Genomic DNA, 16,614 nt, shown 5'->3' on the forward strand with positions numbered 1-16,614 from the left:
TTTCATGAAATGACATTTATTGTTTAAAAAAGCATGAGTCTGGAATTAGATAGTGGTGATGGTTGAACAAGTTTGTGAATTTACTAAAACCACTGAATTGCACACTTAAAAAAAAAAAGCAAGCTTGAGCTGCATAAGTCCAACTCATACACACTGGACTTCGTACTAAATGCTCAACTATTCCATTCTCTCAGACTATGGCACATTCTGTCACATTTTTTTCCTTCAGGAGATTTCCCTAAGAAGAGCTGTTTGCAAAATATTGCACTTAATTTGAATCCAAGAGACCTGATATCTTCTGGGAGAAAATGTGCACTCACATGCCTTCCTGCCTGCAGCAGCTGGCGGGAGTGGTGGGACAAGGGGCTCAACAGCAGTTTCCATGAACATTGTTTACATCTTCCTCTTTGTTATATACACAGAGACACAGATTTAAAGGAAAGTATCATCTAGGCTGAAGGTGGTGAACGGTATCCCCCACACAGGGATGTGAACTTTTGAATGCTTTCAGCGCAGAGGCAGTGTGGCCATCCTAGTACCTCAGGACTTACGTTCAGTGAGATGTTAAGAGACAGGGGTCCACCTTGGCTCAAACACTGGACTTATTTATTTTATTCTTGCTAGCCTTTCACATCTTGAAAAGGACACTCAATCTTCATCCAGGTAAATTGCCCCCACTAATCTAGCTGCCACTCAGTCACACCCCATGTCCTCGTTTCCTCATGCTTTCAGTGTTCTGACACCTCAGTCCACTTTAACTTTAGAGGCTATGATTCCGTCGTCCTTCAAGGAAAAAACTGCAACATGACCGTCATTTGTTTTCATTTCCTGAGTAAGCTTTGCAGTCCCTCACAGACCTGTGAATAAAATGAATCACATAAAGTGAATCATATCCTCCAGGGGGGCTTATCACAATCAAGATTTGCCAAAAAAACAGCCAGGCATGGTGGCTTGTGCCTGCAGTCCTAGCTGCTCAGGAGGTTGAGGTGGGAGGATCCCTTGAGGCAAGGAGTTTGCGACCAGCCTGGGCAATATTTAGCAGAACACTGTTTCAAAACAACAAAACAAAACAAAAAAAAGATTTGCCAAAACACAAACCTTCAGAGTAGTGCTCACGGGATTCCAAATTAATGTTAAAGTCATAGTCTGATGAGGGATCTGAAAACATTCCTGCACACTCTGAAGGCTGGCCATTTGCTGGCCAGTTCAGGTAAAATCAGGTGTCTGTTTCCTGCATATGAGAAGGGGAAAGCTCCATTCATAAATCCCTATGTCTTACCATTTAAAGTGTAACAAAACCCCTCAGGTAGACTTGTTGGATAACAGGTGTGTGATAAGATTTCCATCTTACAGGGTCACAAACGACTGACCGCTGTGGACACTGAGTACATGACGGGACCTATGGTTGCCTGGAGACAAGCAGGGTGGATCACATGGGGACCAAAGGCCACAGTGTTTAACACTGCCCAAGCCTGTGGTTCTTCATTCCCTGAATCGTGCATATCCTTGCTTTTTATAGGACTCACAGAAAACAACCATTAGCAATTGTGAAGCTCCATTCTGACAGAGACTTAGGAGAGAGACCTTTCTTCTGGATCACCAATTACGCCAAGGTCTCGATATACAGAGGTTTACCACGCTGGGCTAGTCAGGTGGGCAGGAAATCGGTCTGATTAAGGCAGTGAGCAAGGTAGGAGAGCTCTGAAATAGATTCGTGTTAACAAAGTACAAGGACTGAGTTGGCAACTGCTACCGAGTTAAGAGAATTGTAGTTATTTACACCACACAGCCCTAGTTTTTCTTGCACACGAGTCCACACAATCATTCATTGTAAAATTTGGTAATATGCACAGAGTTTTCTTTAAAATAAAAACTTGAAAGAACTTGAAGGCAGGAACCAGCGGCTTCATCTTGGTATTATTATCCTTTCTATGGCACACAGGATATGGTCCCAGTTTTTACAAAATATAGCAAGAAGAGTCACGGCAAAGAAGGTGCCAAGAATGTGGCAGCGGCTCTTCATCATGGGCGAGACGAACTTCGCGATGGTGGACACACACACTAAGATGACAGTCATGAAGGCCAGGATCACATTGATGCACTTCCCCAGGAGAACTTTAGCATTCACGGTGTCTGTCTGCAGAGCTTGCTGCTCTTGCTGGTGGAGCTCCAGCTTAGAAATGCGAGTCTGGCAGGACTCCAAGGCTTCCTGTGGGCAAGAGGGACAGCAAGGGTCAAATGGTGTTGGGATCGTGAGCAACATGCGAGTGCTCGCTCAGCTGTACACAAAAGCCCCGGCTCCGAAAGCCCAATGCCCAGGCGGCTGCGAATCCCCAAACTGCTGATGAGGGTGACAGACAAAGATGTGGAACAAGAATCCCAGGCTCACTTTCTCCTGTTGCTCACGAGTAGAAGAGCATGTGGACACAACCACAAAATGCCACAAATGAGGAAGTATGGCTAAGTTTTTTGACTTTACTTTTTTTTTTTTTTTTTTTGAGACGTAGTTACCTTGCTCTGTTGCCAGGCTGGAGTGCAGTGGCGCGATCTCAGCTCACTGCAACCTCTGCCTCCTGAGTTCAGGTGACTCTCCTGCCTCAGCCTCCCGAGTAGCTGGGACTACGGGCACGCACCGCCATGTCTGGCTAATTTTTGTATTTTTAGTAGAGATAGGGTTTCGCCATATTGGCAAGGATGGTCTTGATCTCCTGACCTCGTGATCTGCCCGCCTCGTCCTCCCAGAATGCTAGGATTATAGGTGTGAGCCACCATGCCCAGCCTACTTTATCTTTTTTTTTTTTTTTTGAGACAGAGTTTCACTCTGTTACCCAGGCTGGAGTGCAGTGGCGTGATCTCGGCTCACTGCAACCTCTGCCTTCTGGGTTTAAGCTATTCTCCTGACTCAGCCTCCTGAGTAGCTGGGATTACAGGTGCACGTCCCCACACGTAATTTTTGTATTTTCAGTAGAGACAGCGTTTTACCATGTTGGCCAGGCTGGTCTCAAACTCCTGACCTCAAGTGATCTGCCTGCCATGGCCTCCCACAGTGCTGGAATTACAGGCGTGAGCCACCGTGCTCAGCCTGACTTTCCCTATTTTTGAAATAAAGTTATATAAAATATTGGTGCCTGTTGGTGCCATCAGGGACAAAGCAGAGAAGGAGGGAGGTTCCACTCTGTGACTACTCTACCTTCAGCCAAGGAGTGTGTGGGATCTCCAATGGCCAGTCCTTATTTCCACTGCTCAAAGATTTTGTCCATCGGTTAGAGATTGGCAGAGGAAGGCGAGAGAAGGGAGGGGCAGGGACTGGGGCTGACTGCGGGGCAACTGTGCTTTCGCCTGCTCTCTGAACAAGGTGTTACTTAGGACACCATCCGAGGCTATCTCCCTGGATCTCATCCATGCCAAGTCTTCCATTACTAAGACACAAGATGACTACAACTGACCTAATCTCTAGGCCAGTTCTCTCTTCTGAGATTGACTCACAGATCTCCGTGCCTCTTTGACATCTCCATCAGAGTTTCTTGAAAGCACCTCAAATGCAACACGTGCAAATGTGACTTCATGTATTGCAGCTACCCAACACCTGCAGTCAACCCTGTTCCCTTCCAGTGTCCTTCTCAGAGCAGAGCACCATGATCCATCCAGTTCCTCATACCAGAAGCCTAATGTGCATATCCTGACACCCTTCTCATCCAACCCGCCACCCAGCCACAGAGGCAACATCCAGTTTCTAGCTCAACTGGTCCGGTTGTCTCCACCTGGTCAGCACCCCAATCTAAGTCACTGGGATCTCTTGCCTGCAATAACCTTACACGAATTTCCCTATATATCCTTTCGTTCCCCACCCTCACGAATCCATTTTCCACAGAGCCGCCCAAGTGGTCTTTTAAGGATACATATTTGATATCACTCCTTTTCATAAAACCTTTCCAATCTTTAATATGGCCTTCTGAGGCCTTGCAAGGCCCAGGTTCAGCTCCCTCTCCTCCCTCAATGACTTCATGCCAGCCCCTTGCCCTGTCATAGTGCTCTGGCCTTTTCCAAGTTCTTTTTTTCTTTGAAGAGACAGGGTCTCACTCTGTTGCCCAGGCTAGGGTGCAATGGCACAGTCAGAGCTCATTTCAACCTCACCCTCTGGTCTCCTGCCTCAGCCTCCTGAATGACTGGAATTACAAGTGCGAGCCACCACACCCAGCTTTATTGTAAGTTCTGAAAAGGAGCATAGACTCACCTCAGGGCTTCCGCACATTCAGTACACTCTGCCTGAGATGTGTGCATCCCCCACTCCGTCCCTTCTTCACCCGTGGATCTCCCACTCATTTTTTAGGTCTTGCCTTGATTGCCCCACCCTTGGGGAAGCCTTTCCTGATCCATGAGATGAGGTCAAGTCTCCCTTCAGCTCTCCTCCCCAACCATGAGACATATGCTGCCTGAGGACAGGAACTAGTGCGTCTCGCATTTGCTGTCCTCTTCGGCACAGAGCCAGAGCCAGGCATGCAGCGCGTGCCACACACTGGCTGAATATGAAGGAGACAGCTAGGTGCCAGTAAGAAAATGGGAGGCTTGACAGGTACAGTGGGGCACGCCTGTAATCCCAGCGCTTTGGGAGGCCGAGGTGGGTGGATCACTTGAGGTCAGGAGTTCAAGACCAGCCTGGCCAATATGGTGAAATCCCATCTTTACTAAGAAAATATAAAAATTAGCTGGGCATGGTGGCACGCACCTGTAATCCCAGCCACTCAGGAGGTTGAGGCAGGAGAATCGCTTCAACCCAGGAGGCAGAGGTTGCAGTGAGCCAAGATTGTGCCACTACACTCCAGCCTGGGCGACAGAGAGAGACGGTTTTTTAAAAAAAAAAAAAAAGAAAAGAAAAAAGTGAGGCTTGAGAGAGAAACCTCCAAGCCTGCTGGGGGAAAAGGATCTAACTAGAGGTAGTACAATATGCCCCTCTCTGTTCTAACTCATGTGCCAATCTGTGTTTGCTCAATTAAAATATAGTCATCTTTTCAGGTTTTAAACAAGCATAATGGCTCCAAGATTGATTTGCTTTTCTTCTGCTGAATAACTCTATGGGCCAAAGAACAGGTTCTCTGTTACTATAGTAACTTCTATTATACTAGGCTACCAACGAAAAGGATAAAACTTCTTCAGATCTTCACATTCTAGAAAGTGCTGGCTTTCAACAGTAACAGGCATGTACCAGAAATCACGCGTTCTTTTCAACCACTTGGGTCCAAGGTTTCCTCCATTTTAGGCGTAGCACAGAAAAGGGGATGGAACAAGACAAAGGACCAACCTTTTAGGAAAATCCATGAATCTTTGATTATAAGATGAATTACATGTACAAGTAGACCGATCTCAGGACTGTCTTACAACTGCTGTCAAATTTTTTTAACGAAAAGAAAAATCCAAGAAAATTAAGCAGTGAATTGCAAGGAATTTCAGTCACAGCAGCCCGAGTATTCAGCCCCACAATTTTTGGTACTTCCTTGGGTCCAGTCATTAACTTATTGTGGATGATCACCAGAAAAAGGGATTATATTGAAACGTTTTTAATAGGGAATTCAGGGTTTAAAAAAACCACTCAGTTGTTTAAAACGACAAAACCCTTGCATCCCTGCAGGCAACAGCCTCTCTGTCTCTGGTAGCCCATTCCCTTTGTGCAACCCTGTCTGTAAGAACAAAACAAATAAGAAATAAAGATGGAGTCAAAAGGCTCAACTGCTAGAAGCCCTGAGGAATGTGGCTACTCCCAGATGTAAGAAATGGCCAGTATTTTTTTTTTTTGACTGTTTACTATGTGCCAGGCAAAGATTTCAAGACCTTACATGATTATCCCATTTAATCTTCTTGACAACCTTTTGAGGTAGAGCTCATTAATACTTCCATTTTATTGAGGAGGAAACTGAGGCACAGAGCACTAACTCATCCAGGGTCACACAGCATAGGTGAGGAGGGCTAGGATTCTAGCCGTCATGACAGGGAAGACACTCCAGTCATTCACACAGATGTCCTCTTTGCACTTTTGAGTGAGAGATGAAACCAGAAAATGTCAAAATGAACCTCTCTGGATTTTTAAGTTCCCTTTATGTGGTCCCTCCCCACTTCATCTGTTGTCCTTCACCACTAAAATATGTTTGTTAAAACACAGAAGAACAATATTAACCCAAACTGTCCCCTAAATAAGAAAACCATGCATTCATATACCACCCAGTGACACTCGAAACATGCTCTAAAATAGAACGACTTCGTGAAGCAATTGTACTGTTCACTTGGCAACATTTTTATTTATTCTTTGGAGACAAGGCCTTGCTCTGTCGCCCAGACTGGAGAGCAGTGGTGCGATCATAGCTCACTGTAACCACAAACTCCTCCCTCTTCAGCCTCTCAAGTAGCTAAGGTTATAGGCACGCCACCCTGTCCAGCTATAATAATTAAAAAAATTTTTTTTTCTAATTATGTTGGCCAGGATGGTCTTGAACTCCTGGCTTCAAATGATCCTTCTACCTCAGCCTCCCAAAGTGCTGCGATTACAGGCATGAGCCACTGCACCCCGCCCACTTGGCAACATTTAACATTTAAATGGTTCAAGTTTCTTGAATTAGCCAGTGGTGAAGGGAACTCGCCTAATCTAGAACAGAGCCAGAAACCTCCCAAGTGTCTTTTGAGATGTGGTCTCTGGGGGCAGAATTTCCCATCAGCTCCAATGTGTTGGTTCCCAGAATTGTCCAAGTAGGCATCTGGGATTAGCACAGGCTCAGCCCTCAGCAGAGTGGAATGAAATGTGGCCAGTTGAAACTCCAGCTCACACACTGTGGGAGAAAGCGCTATCTTTATGTTTAATTTTCTCCCTTGTAAAGTGGGGCTTGGACTCACAGCCTTCAGCCTTCCTAGAGCTGGAGAAAATGACTACTGTCCACAGAGAAAATCCATAAAAACGAAGCTGGGCGTTGCTTGAAGAGTACTTTTTTAAGAGACACAGGGCCTTACTCTGTCACCCCCCAGGCTGGAGTGCTTTGGCACAATCACTATAACCTTGAACTCCTGGACTCAAGCCATCCTCCCACCTTGGACTCCTGAGTAGCTGGGACTACAGGTACACGCTGCCACACCCAGCTAATTTTAAAAAGTTGTTTTTAGAGATTGAGGGGGTCTCACTATGTTGCCCAGGCTGGTCTCGAACTCCTGGCCTCAAGTGATCCTCCTGCCTCAACCTACCAAAGTGCCAGGATTATAGGTGTGAGCCACCAGCCCTGGGCAATTTTTTTTTTAAGGCAATCAAGGAACCTGGGGTTGTTTCACTACGTGCTAGGATCACATTAGGTAATACTGGAGCACAACTTTGTTTATATTGATCCCATTATCCTTTCCTTCCATCCACCCAGATCCTACCCTACCTTCCAGTCCCGCCTTCTCCAGGACATTCAATTACATTCCTTCCTTAAGGATGATTTGCAAGACCTTGTTTAAGCCACTTAACCTCGCTGTGCCTCGGTCTCCATATCTGAGAAGTGGGGATAATAACAGAAACTACCTTAAAGGGTTGCTGAGAAGTAAATGGGAAAAACAGAAACCTTTGAAGTGCCTTGCTAGTATTGAGCAAACAGTATGCACTGAAGTGCTTTAATTTCTTACAAATACCAATGTTATTATTATTATTTTATTTATTTATTTTTTTGAGACAGACTCTCGCTCTGTCATCCAGGCTGGAGTGCTGTGGTGCAATCTCAGCTCATTGCAACCTCTGCCTCCTGGATTCAAGCGATTCTCCTGCCTCAGCCTCCCGAGTAGCTAGGACTACAGGCGCGTGCCACCACGCCCGGCTAAATTTTTGTATTTTTAGTAGAGATGGGGTTTCACCGTGTTAGCCAGGATGGTCTCGATCTCCTGACCTCGTGACCCACCCGCCTTGGCTTCCCAAAGTGCTGTGATTACAGGTGTGAGCCACCGCACCCGGCCATGTGAATGCTATTATTTTACAGATGACTGAATAGGCTCAAGTCTTACTCAGGGCCACACAACTGATACGGTAGACGTCGGACTGAACGTGGAAATGTTTTGCCACTAAATGACTGATTGCTCCCACAGTCCACAGCTTGCTGGGCACCATATGGCTAAATGTCTGTGGCTCACAGAGTCCGTGTCATGGAACTTGGACCATGTGTGTGCTGTCTTGAGTTCTTTGGCAGCTGCGCTATCCCACACTCTCCACCTAGGCAGTGAGCTTCTTGAAGCCAGACTTTGTCTCCTACTTTTACATTTTACAGTTTTGGTGGTGATGGGCTTGGGGTGGATAATAAATACTTGTTAATTGATTTAGACAGAAAGTGTAAAGAATATGGTCTCTTAGCCAGGCACGGTGGCTCACACCTGTAATCCCAGCACTTTGGGAGGCTGAGGTGGGTGGATCACTTGCGGTCAGGAGTTTGAGACCAGCCTGGTCAACATGGTGAAACCTCGTCTCTACTAAAAATACAAAAAAATTAGCCAGGCATGGTGGCGTGTGCCTATAGTCCCAGCTACTCAGGAGGCTGAGGCAGGAGAATCGCTTGAACCCAGGAGGCAGAGGTTGCAATGAGCCGAGACCGCCCACTGCACTCCAGCCTGGGCAACAGAGCGAGACTCACCTCAAAAAAGAAAAAGAAAAATAAAAAAAAGAATATTGTGTTTTTACTTACTAATGTCTACAACATGAACTAGTGGGGTTAACGTGGTGCAGACAAAATGTTTGTGCAGAGAAAACATTTTGTCCCAGGTGCCAGAAACCCTCTAGGACTTCGGCATAAACATTTAGATTGGTAAATGAATTAAGGCCAGGGAAGAGCCCAGGCCTGTGTCTAATCACAAAGAGAAGGGTACCTGGATGTCCCGTGAGCGCTCGTAGGCCTGGTAGGCCACCTTCTCCTCAATGCTGGCCAGCTCCTGCTTCAGGTTGGCCGTCTCATGCTGATGCAGGTCCGTCAGGTCATGCAGCTGGTCCTCCAGTCGCTCATACCTTTAAAAGAGAGGAGCCGATTCCGAGTGTGACATTTCACAGCACACTGCGAGACGATGTCCTTTCCATTTTCCTGTGCCAGTACCTTTTGGCTTGCTCTCATCCCCTGATGGGCTGTTTTTCTAAAAGAGTAAGGCTAAGCTGTGGGAAATGAGCTTTTGCATAACACTGAGTCCCAGCTCAGAAAGATCCAGTCTCTGGGGTCTTGACTCTCCGTCCTTGCCACTGACGGTGCACACGGGTCAGACTAGCACCTTAGCTAGCTGCAGTGACCTCAAGATAGAGCTCATCAGCTGATGCATTCGCCAGGGTCAGGCAGGAGATAGGGCTCTGTGGGATCCTGCTAATGGAGGGCCACGACCTCTAGTGTCTGTGGTGCCTTCTCCCTCTTCTGCTCTGACACTGTTGTTGTGGTTCACGGCCAGAGAACCCACAGGGAAAGCACCATGCTTTTAGTATCACCTTCTACTCTGGAGTCAACTCTACTATTTCCCAGCACGCAAACACGCACTGATTATGGATTTCAGCTCTTGGAACCTAAGTGACAATACAAAATTAAGCTTATTACAAATTATAGATGGCTCACCACACGGTGTTTCAAAATGTCCAAATCTAGGCCGGACGCGGTGACTCAAGCCTGTAATCCCAGCACTTTGGGAGGCCGAGGTGGGCGGATCACGAGGTCAGGAGATCAAGACCATCCTGGCTAACATGGTGAAACCCCGTCTCTACTAAAAATACAAAAAACTTAGCCGGGCATGGTGTGGGCTACTGTAGTCCCAGCTACTCAGGAGGCTGAGGCAGGAGAATGGCGTAAACCCAGGAGGCGGAGCTTGCAGTGAGCCAAGATCGCACCACTGCACTCCAGCCTGGGTGACAGAGCAAGACTCCGTTTCAAAAAAAAAAGGTCCAAATCTAAAGGAACAGAAGTACAAAGATTCTCATTCCTGTGCCCTGCCCCTTTCACTGAAGATGATTTTTCTCATATTTGAAACCTCAGCCGGGTGCAGTGGCTCACGCCTGTAATCCTAACACTTTGTGAGGCCAAGGTGAGTGGATCGCCTGAGGTCAGGAGTTGGTGACCAGTCTGGCCAACATGGTGAAACCCCATCTCTACTAAATATATACAAATTAGCTGGGTGTGGTGGCGGGCATCTGTAATCCCAGCCACTTGGGAGACCCAGGCAGGAGAATTGCTTGAAACCGGAAGGCAGAGGTTGCAGTGAGCCAAGACTGCACTACTGCACTCCAGCCTGGGAAAAAGAGTGAAAACTCCATCTCAAACCCCTCTGCCCCTCAACAACAACAACAAAACATTACATAAGGACTTCAAGATTGATGTACTAAATAAAATTAACTTTGTTGGGTAATGCATAAGTGTTTTTTACTTGATAGTTGTTATAGAGGGAAATCAAACACAGAACTCTGAATTAGTGTAATGACACTATAACGGAAGTCTACTGAATCAGAATCTTAAGATGCATGTGAGTCATTGCCTATATCTGATAATTTAAGGGACCCACACATAAATCCTTCTCTAAATTGTCAGCTAAAGGCCACAAATTATAAAACTTAGAATCATGAAGGATGGAATTGTTGGGTATCCCTTATCTGAAATGCTTGGGACCAGAAGTGTTTCAGATTTTGATTTTTATCAGATTTTGGAATATTTGCATATACATAAGCAGATACCTCAAAAATGGGACCCACGTCTAAAGACACTATTCATTTGTTTCCTATGCACCATGAACACACAGCCTGAAGGTAAAAGTGTACCGTATTTTAAATAATTTTGTGCCTCAAGTTTGTGTTTTTATTTGTGGAATTTTCCAGTTGTGGCGTTGTATTGACATGCCAAAAGTTTCAGATTTTGGAACATTCTGGATTTCAGATTTTCGGAAGAGGGATGTATCAATACATTAGGGATGTACTGATTGCTAAATGCCTTTCAATCCATATCCATATTTGTTGAAAATACAACCATAAGGCATTCTCATTTCAAGCAGATAATCTCTCTGTAGTAACTCATCCTTCTAAAAAGAATGCTACACCTATCACGTACCCACTAAAATTAAAAGTTAAAAAACATGCCAGTGGAATACTTTGAAATACCTGTATCTTTCCTCTTGCAGGGTCTGGGAAATAAAACCATATTCTCTCTTAAACTGCACCTTCAGCGCCTCGATGTCCTCAGCCAGTTGAGCTTGGGTATCCTTGATCTCCCTCAGTTCCTCCAGGATCACGGCGAGCTTCCCCTGGCTGTCCAGCGTGCTGGCTCCACCAGCCCCGAACGACTGGTTTCCGTTACTGTCAGCCGAGCCTGACGTGCCACTCGAACATTCATCATCACTGCCATACTTGGGTTTGTTCACGATGGTAGCGCTGCCCCCATAGGCCCTGGCACTCGCCTCTGGCCTAAACTCCTCTAAGGAATTTTTCAAGTGAGCAATGTTGTCGGCGCTGCCAAACTTATTCCGGATCAGGTTGGCAAACTCTCTGGATTTATTGAAAACAAACACAGGTGGAGTGAGCGAGACCCCTGGCATGCCCGATTTGCTGCTCTCCATGCAATGGGGAGCAGTTCGAGATTTCACGTGGGCATCTTTCAAAGAGCGATGTATATCCTTCAGGTGGTCTTTGGAAATGTCCTTGGAGCTCCTGGAGGCTCCATTCTGCTCGATCTCTCTGAGCTTTCGATGATACTGCTCTAACTTCTTCTGCAGCTGGGCGATGGAGTGAGCTGATTTCTGATTCTTCTTCTCAAAGACTTGCTTGATACGTCCCGCCTGCTGCTTGTCCGCGCTGTTCACTAGTTTCAGATACTCCGCAACGTTCCCATCGCGCGATGTTTGCTCAATTTTTATCTGCTCTGTTACCTTTAGAATTTTTTGCTTCAGGCTGTCTGCAGTGAGTTTGACCTTGTGGAAGTCCAGGACGCCATCTGGTACATCAAAGTTGAGGTTGGTGTCTGACCCCCCTCGGCGTATGTTCAGGGGCAGGCTTAAGGTATTCATGTCATGACGTTCTACCTGAAAGAGACAGGAAAGCAGCACATGAAAATCTGAAGTCAAACAGATAATTACTGTGATAGAATCTGTGCACATACAAGATACCTACATTAAGTCCCAGATTTTCGAACTACAAGTGTCACAGGATAAAGCAACCGTGCTGTTGAACAGAGGGGCGGCCTGGCTCCTTCCTGCATCCATCTACACTAAGTAGCTGTGAGATTTGGATCTCCCAGGGTATCCACTTTTTTGTGTGATGAGACAGTAACCTGGCTCCCAGGGTAGAAAATGCAAAATAGAATGAGGTCACCAGTCAGTCCTGGTTTCCCAAAGTGCCCAGGTAACTGGGATGCCTGCCACGCCCCATTCACTGGGAACTACACCACTATGGGCAACACATCTAACTCAGAACTCACTCACTTAATAGAAGCAGAATCTTTTAAAAAAAAAAAAAAGATGGGGAAAAATAGGAAAAAATATACGAGCAGGTACATCCATCAAACAAGAATATTATTTTCTTAATGGAATCATTAAATAGATATGATAGAATAATACGGTATAAGATTAACTTTAATAACTGGGTAATACAACAGTATTTATATATGGAAACAACCCCAAACCACACCACAGTGATATTAAAAAGAAAAAAAAAAGGGGCGGGGTGCTGGCTGAAGTGGCTCACACTTGTAATCCCAGCACTTTGGGAGGCCCAGACAGGTGGATCACCTGAGGTCAGGAGTTTGAGACCAGCCTGGCTCACATAGTGAAACTCCATCTCTACTAAAAATACAAAATTAGTCGGGCGTGGTAGCAGGCACCTGTGAGCCTAGCTACTCGGGAGGCTGAGGCAGGAAAATCACTTGAACCTGGAAGGTGGAGGTTGCAGTGAGCCGATATCACACCAGTGTACTCTATCTAGACTGGGCAAGAGAGTGAGACTCTGTCTCAAAATAATAATAATAAAATAATGATAAAACTCAGACAACATAAAACAGCTTTCTCACTCAAGGGCCATTTAGGGAAAAGAACTGCAAGGCAGCGTTGAGTTTCCCAGTGAAGCGGGTGGCAAGTTTGTGCTCTAAAAGGAAAAGGCAGAAGCAGATCATATGCCAGGTCCATGGATGTCTCTCATGGCTAGTCTCGCTTCATTACCATGCCAGACAAAGAAGATGCTAGATTCATAAACATGTAGAAACCGAGGGGTAAGGCCAGGATTTGAATCCAAGTCATCCTAACTGTAATCCTCTTTCCATGTCAGGTCACTCCATTGTTGATATCCCCGGAGGATGAAAAACAGCTCTTTGTAGAGTTCAAACACAACCTACAAACAATTCTTAAGATCCAAACTGAAGCATCTCATTTGTCAATATCCCTTTGATTAGAATAATGACCTGATATACAATCTTAATAGAAATCAAATGAGAAGCAAGACAATATTCAGTATGTTACCTTATTTTAAGGAATTAGTGGGCTGATAGCAAAAAAATTAGTAAAAAATTAATGAATCTCACACTCAGTGATACGATTTGGATCTGTGTCCCTATCCAAATCTCATGTTCAACTGTTCCAATCCCCAGTGTTGGAGGTGGGGCCTGGTGGGAGGTGATTGAATCATGGGGACGGATTTCTCATGAATGGTTTAGCATCATCCCTCTGCTGCTGTTCTCATGGTAGTGAATCCTCGTGAGATCTGGTTGTTTAAAAGTGTGTAGCACCTCCCCTCTCTTGCCCGCATCCTCCTGCTTTCGCCGTGGGAAGTGCCTGCTCCTGCTCTGCCTTCCACCATGAGTAAAAGCTCCCTGCAGCATCCCCAGGAGCAGATGAAGCCATGCTTCCTGTACAGCCTGCAGAACCGTGAGCCAATTAAACCTCTTTTCTTATAAAGTATCAGGACTCGGGTATTTCTTTATAGCAATGTGAGAACAGACTAATGCACTGAGTGACCCAGACTCGAATATGGACCATATCCAGCAACGGGTATTAACACTTCACCACATAATAAATCCTGCCCAGTGCTCTATTCCAGAGGAGGGAGCACAGCAGCACAGTGGGACACCATCCCAGATGGGCGGGTCAGGCTTCCTCCACAACTTACAAACATTCGTTAGCATTAGCTCTTAGCCTCTCTTTTCCAATGCACAATGTTGTCATTAATTACAGACACTGGTTGCTTTATCTGGCAGAGAAGCACCATATAGGAAAAGCTGGAAGGAAGCAAATGCCCAATCGCTACAAGACTGGAAAACAGGATATATGAAAAAAGGATAAAAAAGTTGTGACTTCACTTGGTCAAGAGGGAAGGATGGGGATAGGGAATAAAGAAGGTATACAATACTCTTTAAATCCTAGAGGGTCGACCACAGGAAGCTCAAGGAATCTATGTACCTGTGGCTCATTAGTGGACCCAAACAGGAACAGGTTCAAATTATAGCAACAGAGAATGCACGAAACTTAGAAAATGTTTATTTTGGGCAGTTAGGTAATTAATGGTAACTGTACAATCACTGAGGCTAGAAATTTGATTTTACTGGAGATATTATATCTGATCATGCTACTCTATGTCTTAGAAACTTCCTTTGGCTTTCTAATGGCTACTAAATGAAATAATATAACCTGGCATATGATTCCATTTAGCAGGCATTAGGAAGGGCCTTATGCCCACCTTTCAGGCCTATCTTAAGAATATCTTAAGTGAATCATACAACCTACATTCCCAGAATGTATATGAATTTTCTATGGATTTTCTCATATGCATGATATTCACAATGCCTGCCACCCATTTAGTTATGTTTATCGAAATCCTACATATCCTTTAAAACCCATTTCAAGGGCCAGGCACGGTGGCTCACACCTGTAATTCCAGCACTTTGGGAGGCTGAGGCGGGCGGATCATGAGGTCAGGAGATTGAGACCATTCTGGCTAATATGATGAAACCCTGTCTCTACTACAAATACAAAAAAATTAGCCAGGCGTGGTGGCACACGCCTGTAGTCCCAGCTACCCGGGAGGCTGAGGCAGGAGAATCGGTTGAACTCAGGAGGTGGAGGTTGCAGTGAGCCAAGATGGCGTCATTGCACTCCAGCCTGGGTGACAGAGTGAGACAGCGTCTTAAACAAACAAACAAACAAACAAACCCATTTCAAATGCCCCTTCTGCCATGAAGCTTTTCCTAGTTCTGGTGGAATGCCCCCTCTCCATTCTGTGACATGCCTGTTGCTCTGTGCTTGTCTTGTGGCACTTCCTGACTCCTCCTTTGATCACCACCCATGCACTTTAACCCCCTGTAGACTGCAAGTTCCTTTGGGGAGGCATGATGTCACAGCTGTAGCCAACTTGAAGTTCTAGTACTCTCGTAGGAGGCTGTCAGTAAATGGTTGTCTACTGAACCAAAGTGCCATCATTCTTTATTGCAAGGAGTCTACCCTGGAATCATTTAAGACACATTTCCATTGAGCCAAAAAATAACCTCAGAGGTTGTGCTGGCATAGGCCTGACAATTCCAGGTGAAGACAGTTTCCCAATACCTGGATAATAAATCCGGCACCATTTGAAACCGATTCAACTAAACAGAGATTTTTTTCCGAGTATCAATGTGCAACAAGATACACAAATACAAATAAGGTCTTTTAAACTTTAATTGAAGCACAATTTATACTCAGAAAAAGAGCACATTAAATAAGTACAAAGTGAAATAAGTACTCGATGAATTTTTGCAAACTGAACACAATGTGTGACCAGCAGCCAGTTAAAGAAATAGAACAGGCGGGGCGCGGTGGCTCACGCCTGTAATCCCAGTACTTCGGGAGGCCAAGGAAGGTGGATCACAAGTTCAGGAGATCGAGACCATTCTGGCTAACACAGTGAAACCCCGTCTCTACTAAAAATACAAAAAATTAGCCAGACGAGGTGGCGGGCGCCTGTAGTCCCAGCTACTTGGGAGGCTGAGGCAGGAGAATGGTGTGAACCCGGGAGGCGGAGCTTGCAGTGAGCCGAGATTACCCCACTGCACTCCAGCCTCGGTGACACAGCGAGACTCCGTCTCAAAAAAAAAAGAAAAGAAATAAAACAGAAGCCTCCCTTGTGTCCTCCTTCAATCACAACGACATCACCTCCACCTCCAGGGGCAACCATGATCCTCACTTCAAACAGCATATATTAGTTTTGCCTGTTGTATACATGTATTCTTATCATTTTTCACTCAGCACTGTTTGTGAGTTTCATAAGAACTTATCTTCGCCCTCCTGGAGCTCACAGATAAGACGAGACTAAGTTATTTAAAATCTGGTTGGCATTCTCTATTGAGAAGTCCACAACAACATCTAGAGGTAGAAAGGTTTTCATCCTTTACCTTACCAAACCGAGCAGTAAGTCAACACCTGTTCTTACTCCTTTAATTCTCAACTGCACCAGGGCTGGTCATCCAACTCTGAGTCTCAAGCAAAGCCTCATGCTCTCACAGACCTCTCGTTACAGGACAGCCTTGTACGCACAGGATATGCACAAATGGCCAAATGACTTTTGACTTACTTTACGATTTAACAATGCTTGGCATGTTCTCAAGAATCCAGGTTGGAGAAAGCAACAGCATTTAAAGCCCCAAATCAATC

The 16,614-nt window shown here is 45.5% G+C and overlaps 1 protein-coding gene across 10 annotated transcripts in view; it reads right to left on the reverse strand.

Annotated features, from left to right (window-relative positions):
• The window catches only part of TMCC3 (transmembrane and coiled-coil domain family 3), a 306,045-nt gene continuing 289,431 nt past the window's right edge, over positions 1-16,614 (reverse strand). For 8 of the 10 annotated variants that reach the window (XM_077954772.1, XM_015152451.3, XM_077954776.1 and 5 more), the window contains 3 exons: positions 11,111-12,027; positions 8,863-8,998; positions 1-2,209 (listed from right to left, as the gene is read on the reverse strand). In XM_077954772.1, the coding sequence (XP_077810898.1) occupies positions 1,907-2,209; positions 8,863-8,998; positions 11,111-12,027 (1,356 nt within the window). In that variant the 3' untranslated portion in view covers positions 1-1,906. Of the gene's footprint in view, positions 2,210-8,862; positions 8,999-11,110; positions 12,028-16,355; positions 16,504-16,614 lie in introns of those variants that run through there. The other 2 variants (XM_077954775.1, XM_077954773.1) reach the window with 2 other exon arrangements.

Source organism: Macaca mulatta, chromosome 11, assembly GCF_049350105.2.
Source record: "Macaca mulatta isolate MMU2019108-1 chromosome 11, T2T-MMU8v2.0, whole genome shotgun sequence".
In the NCBI taxonomy this organism is placed as follows: Eukaryota; Metazoa; Chordata; class Mammalia; order Primates; family Cercopithecidae; genus Macaca; species Macaca mulatta.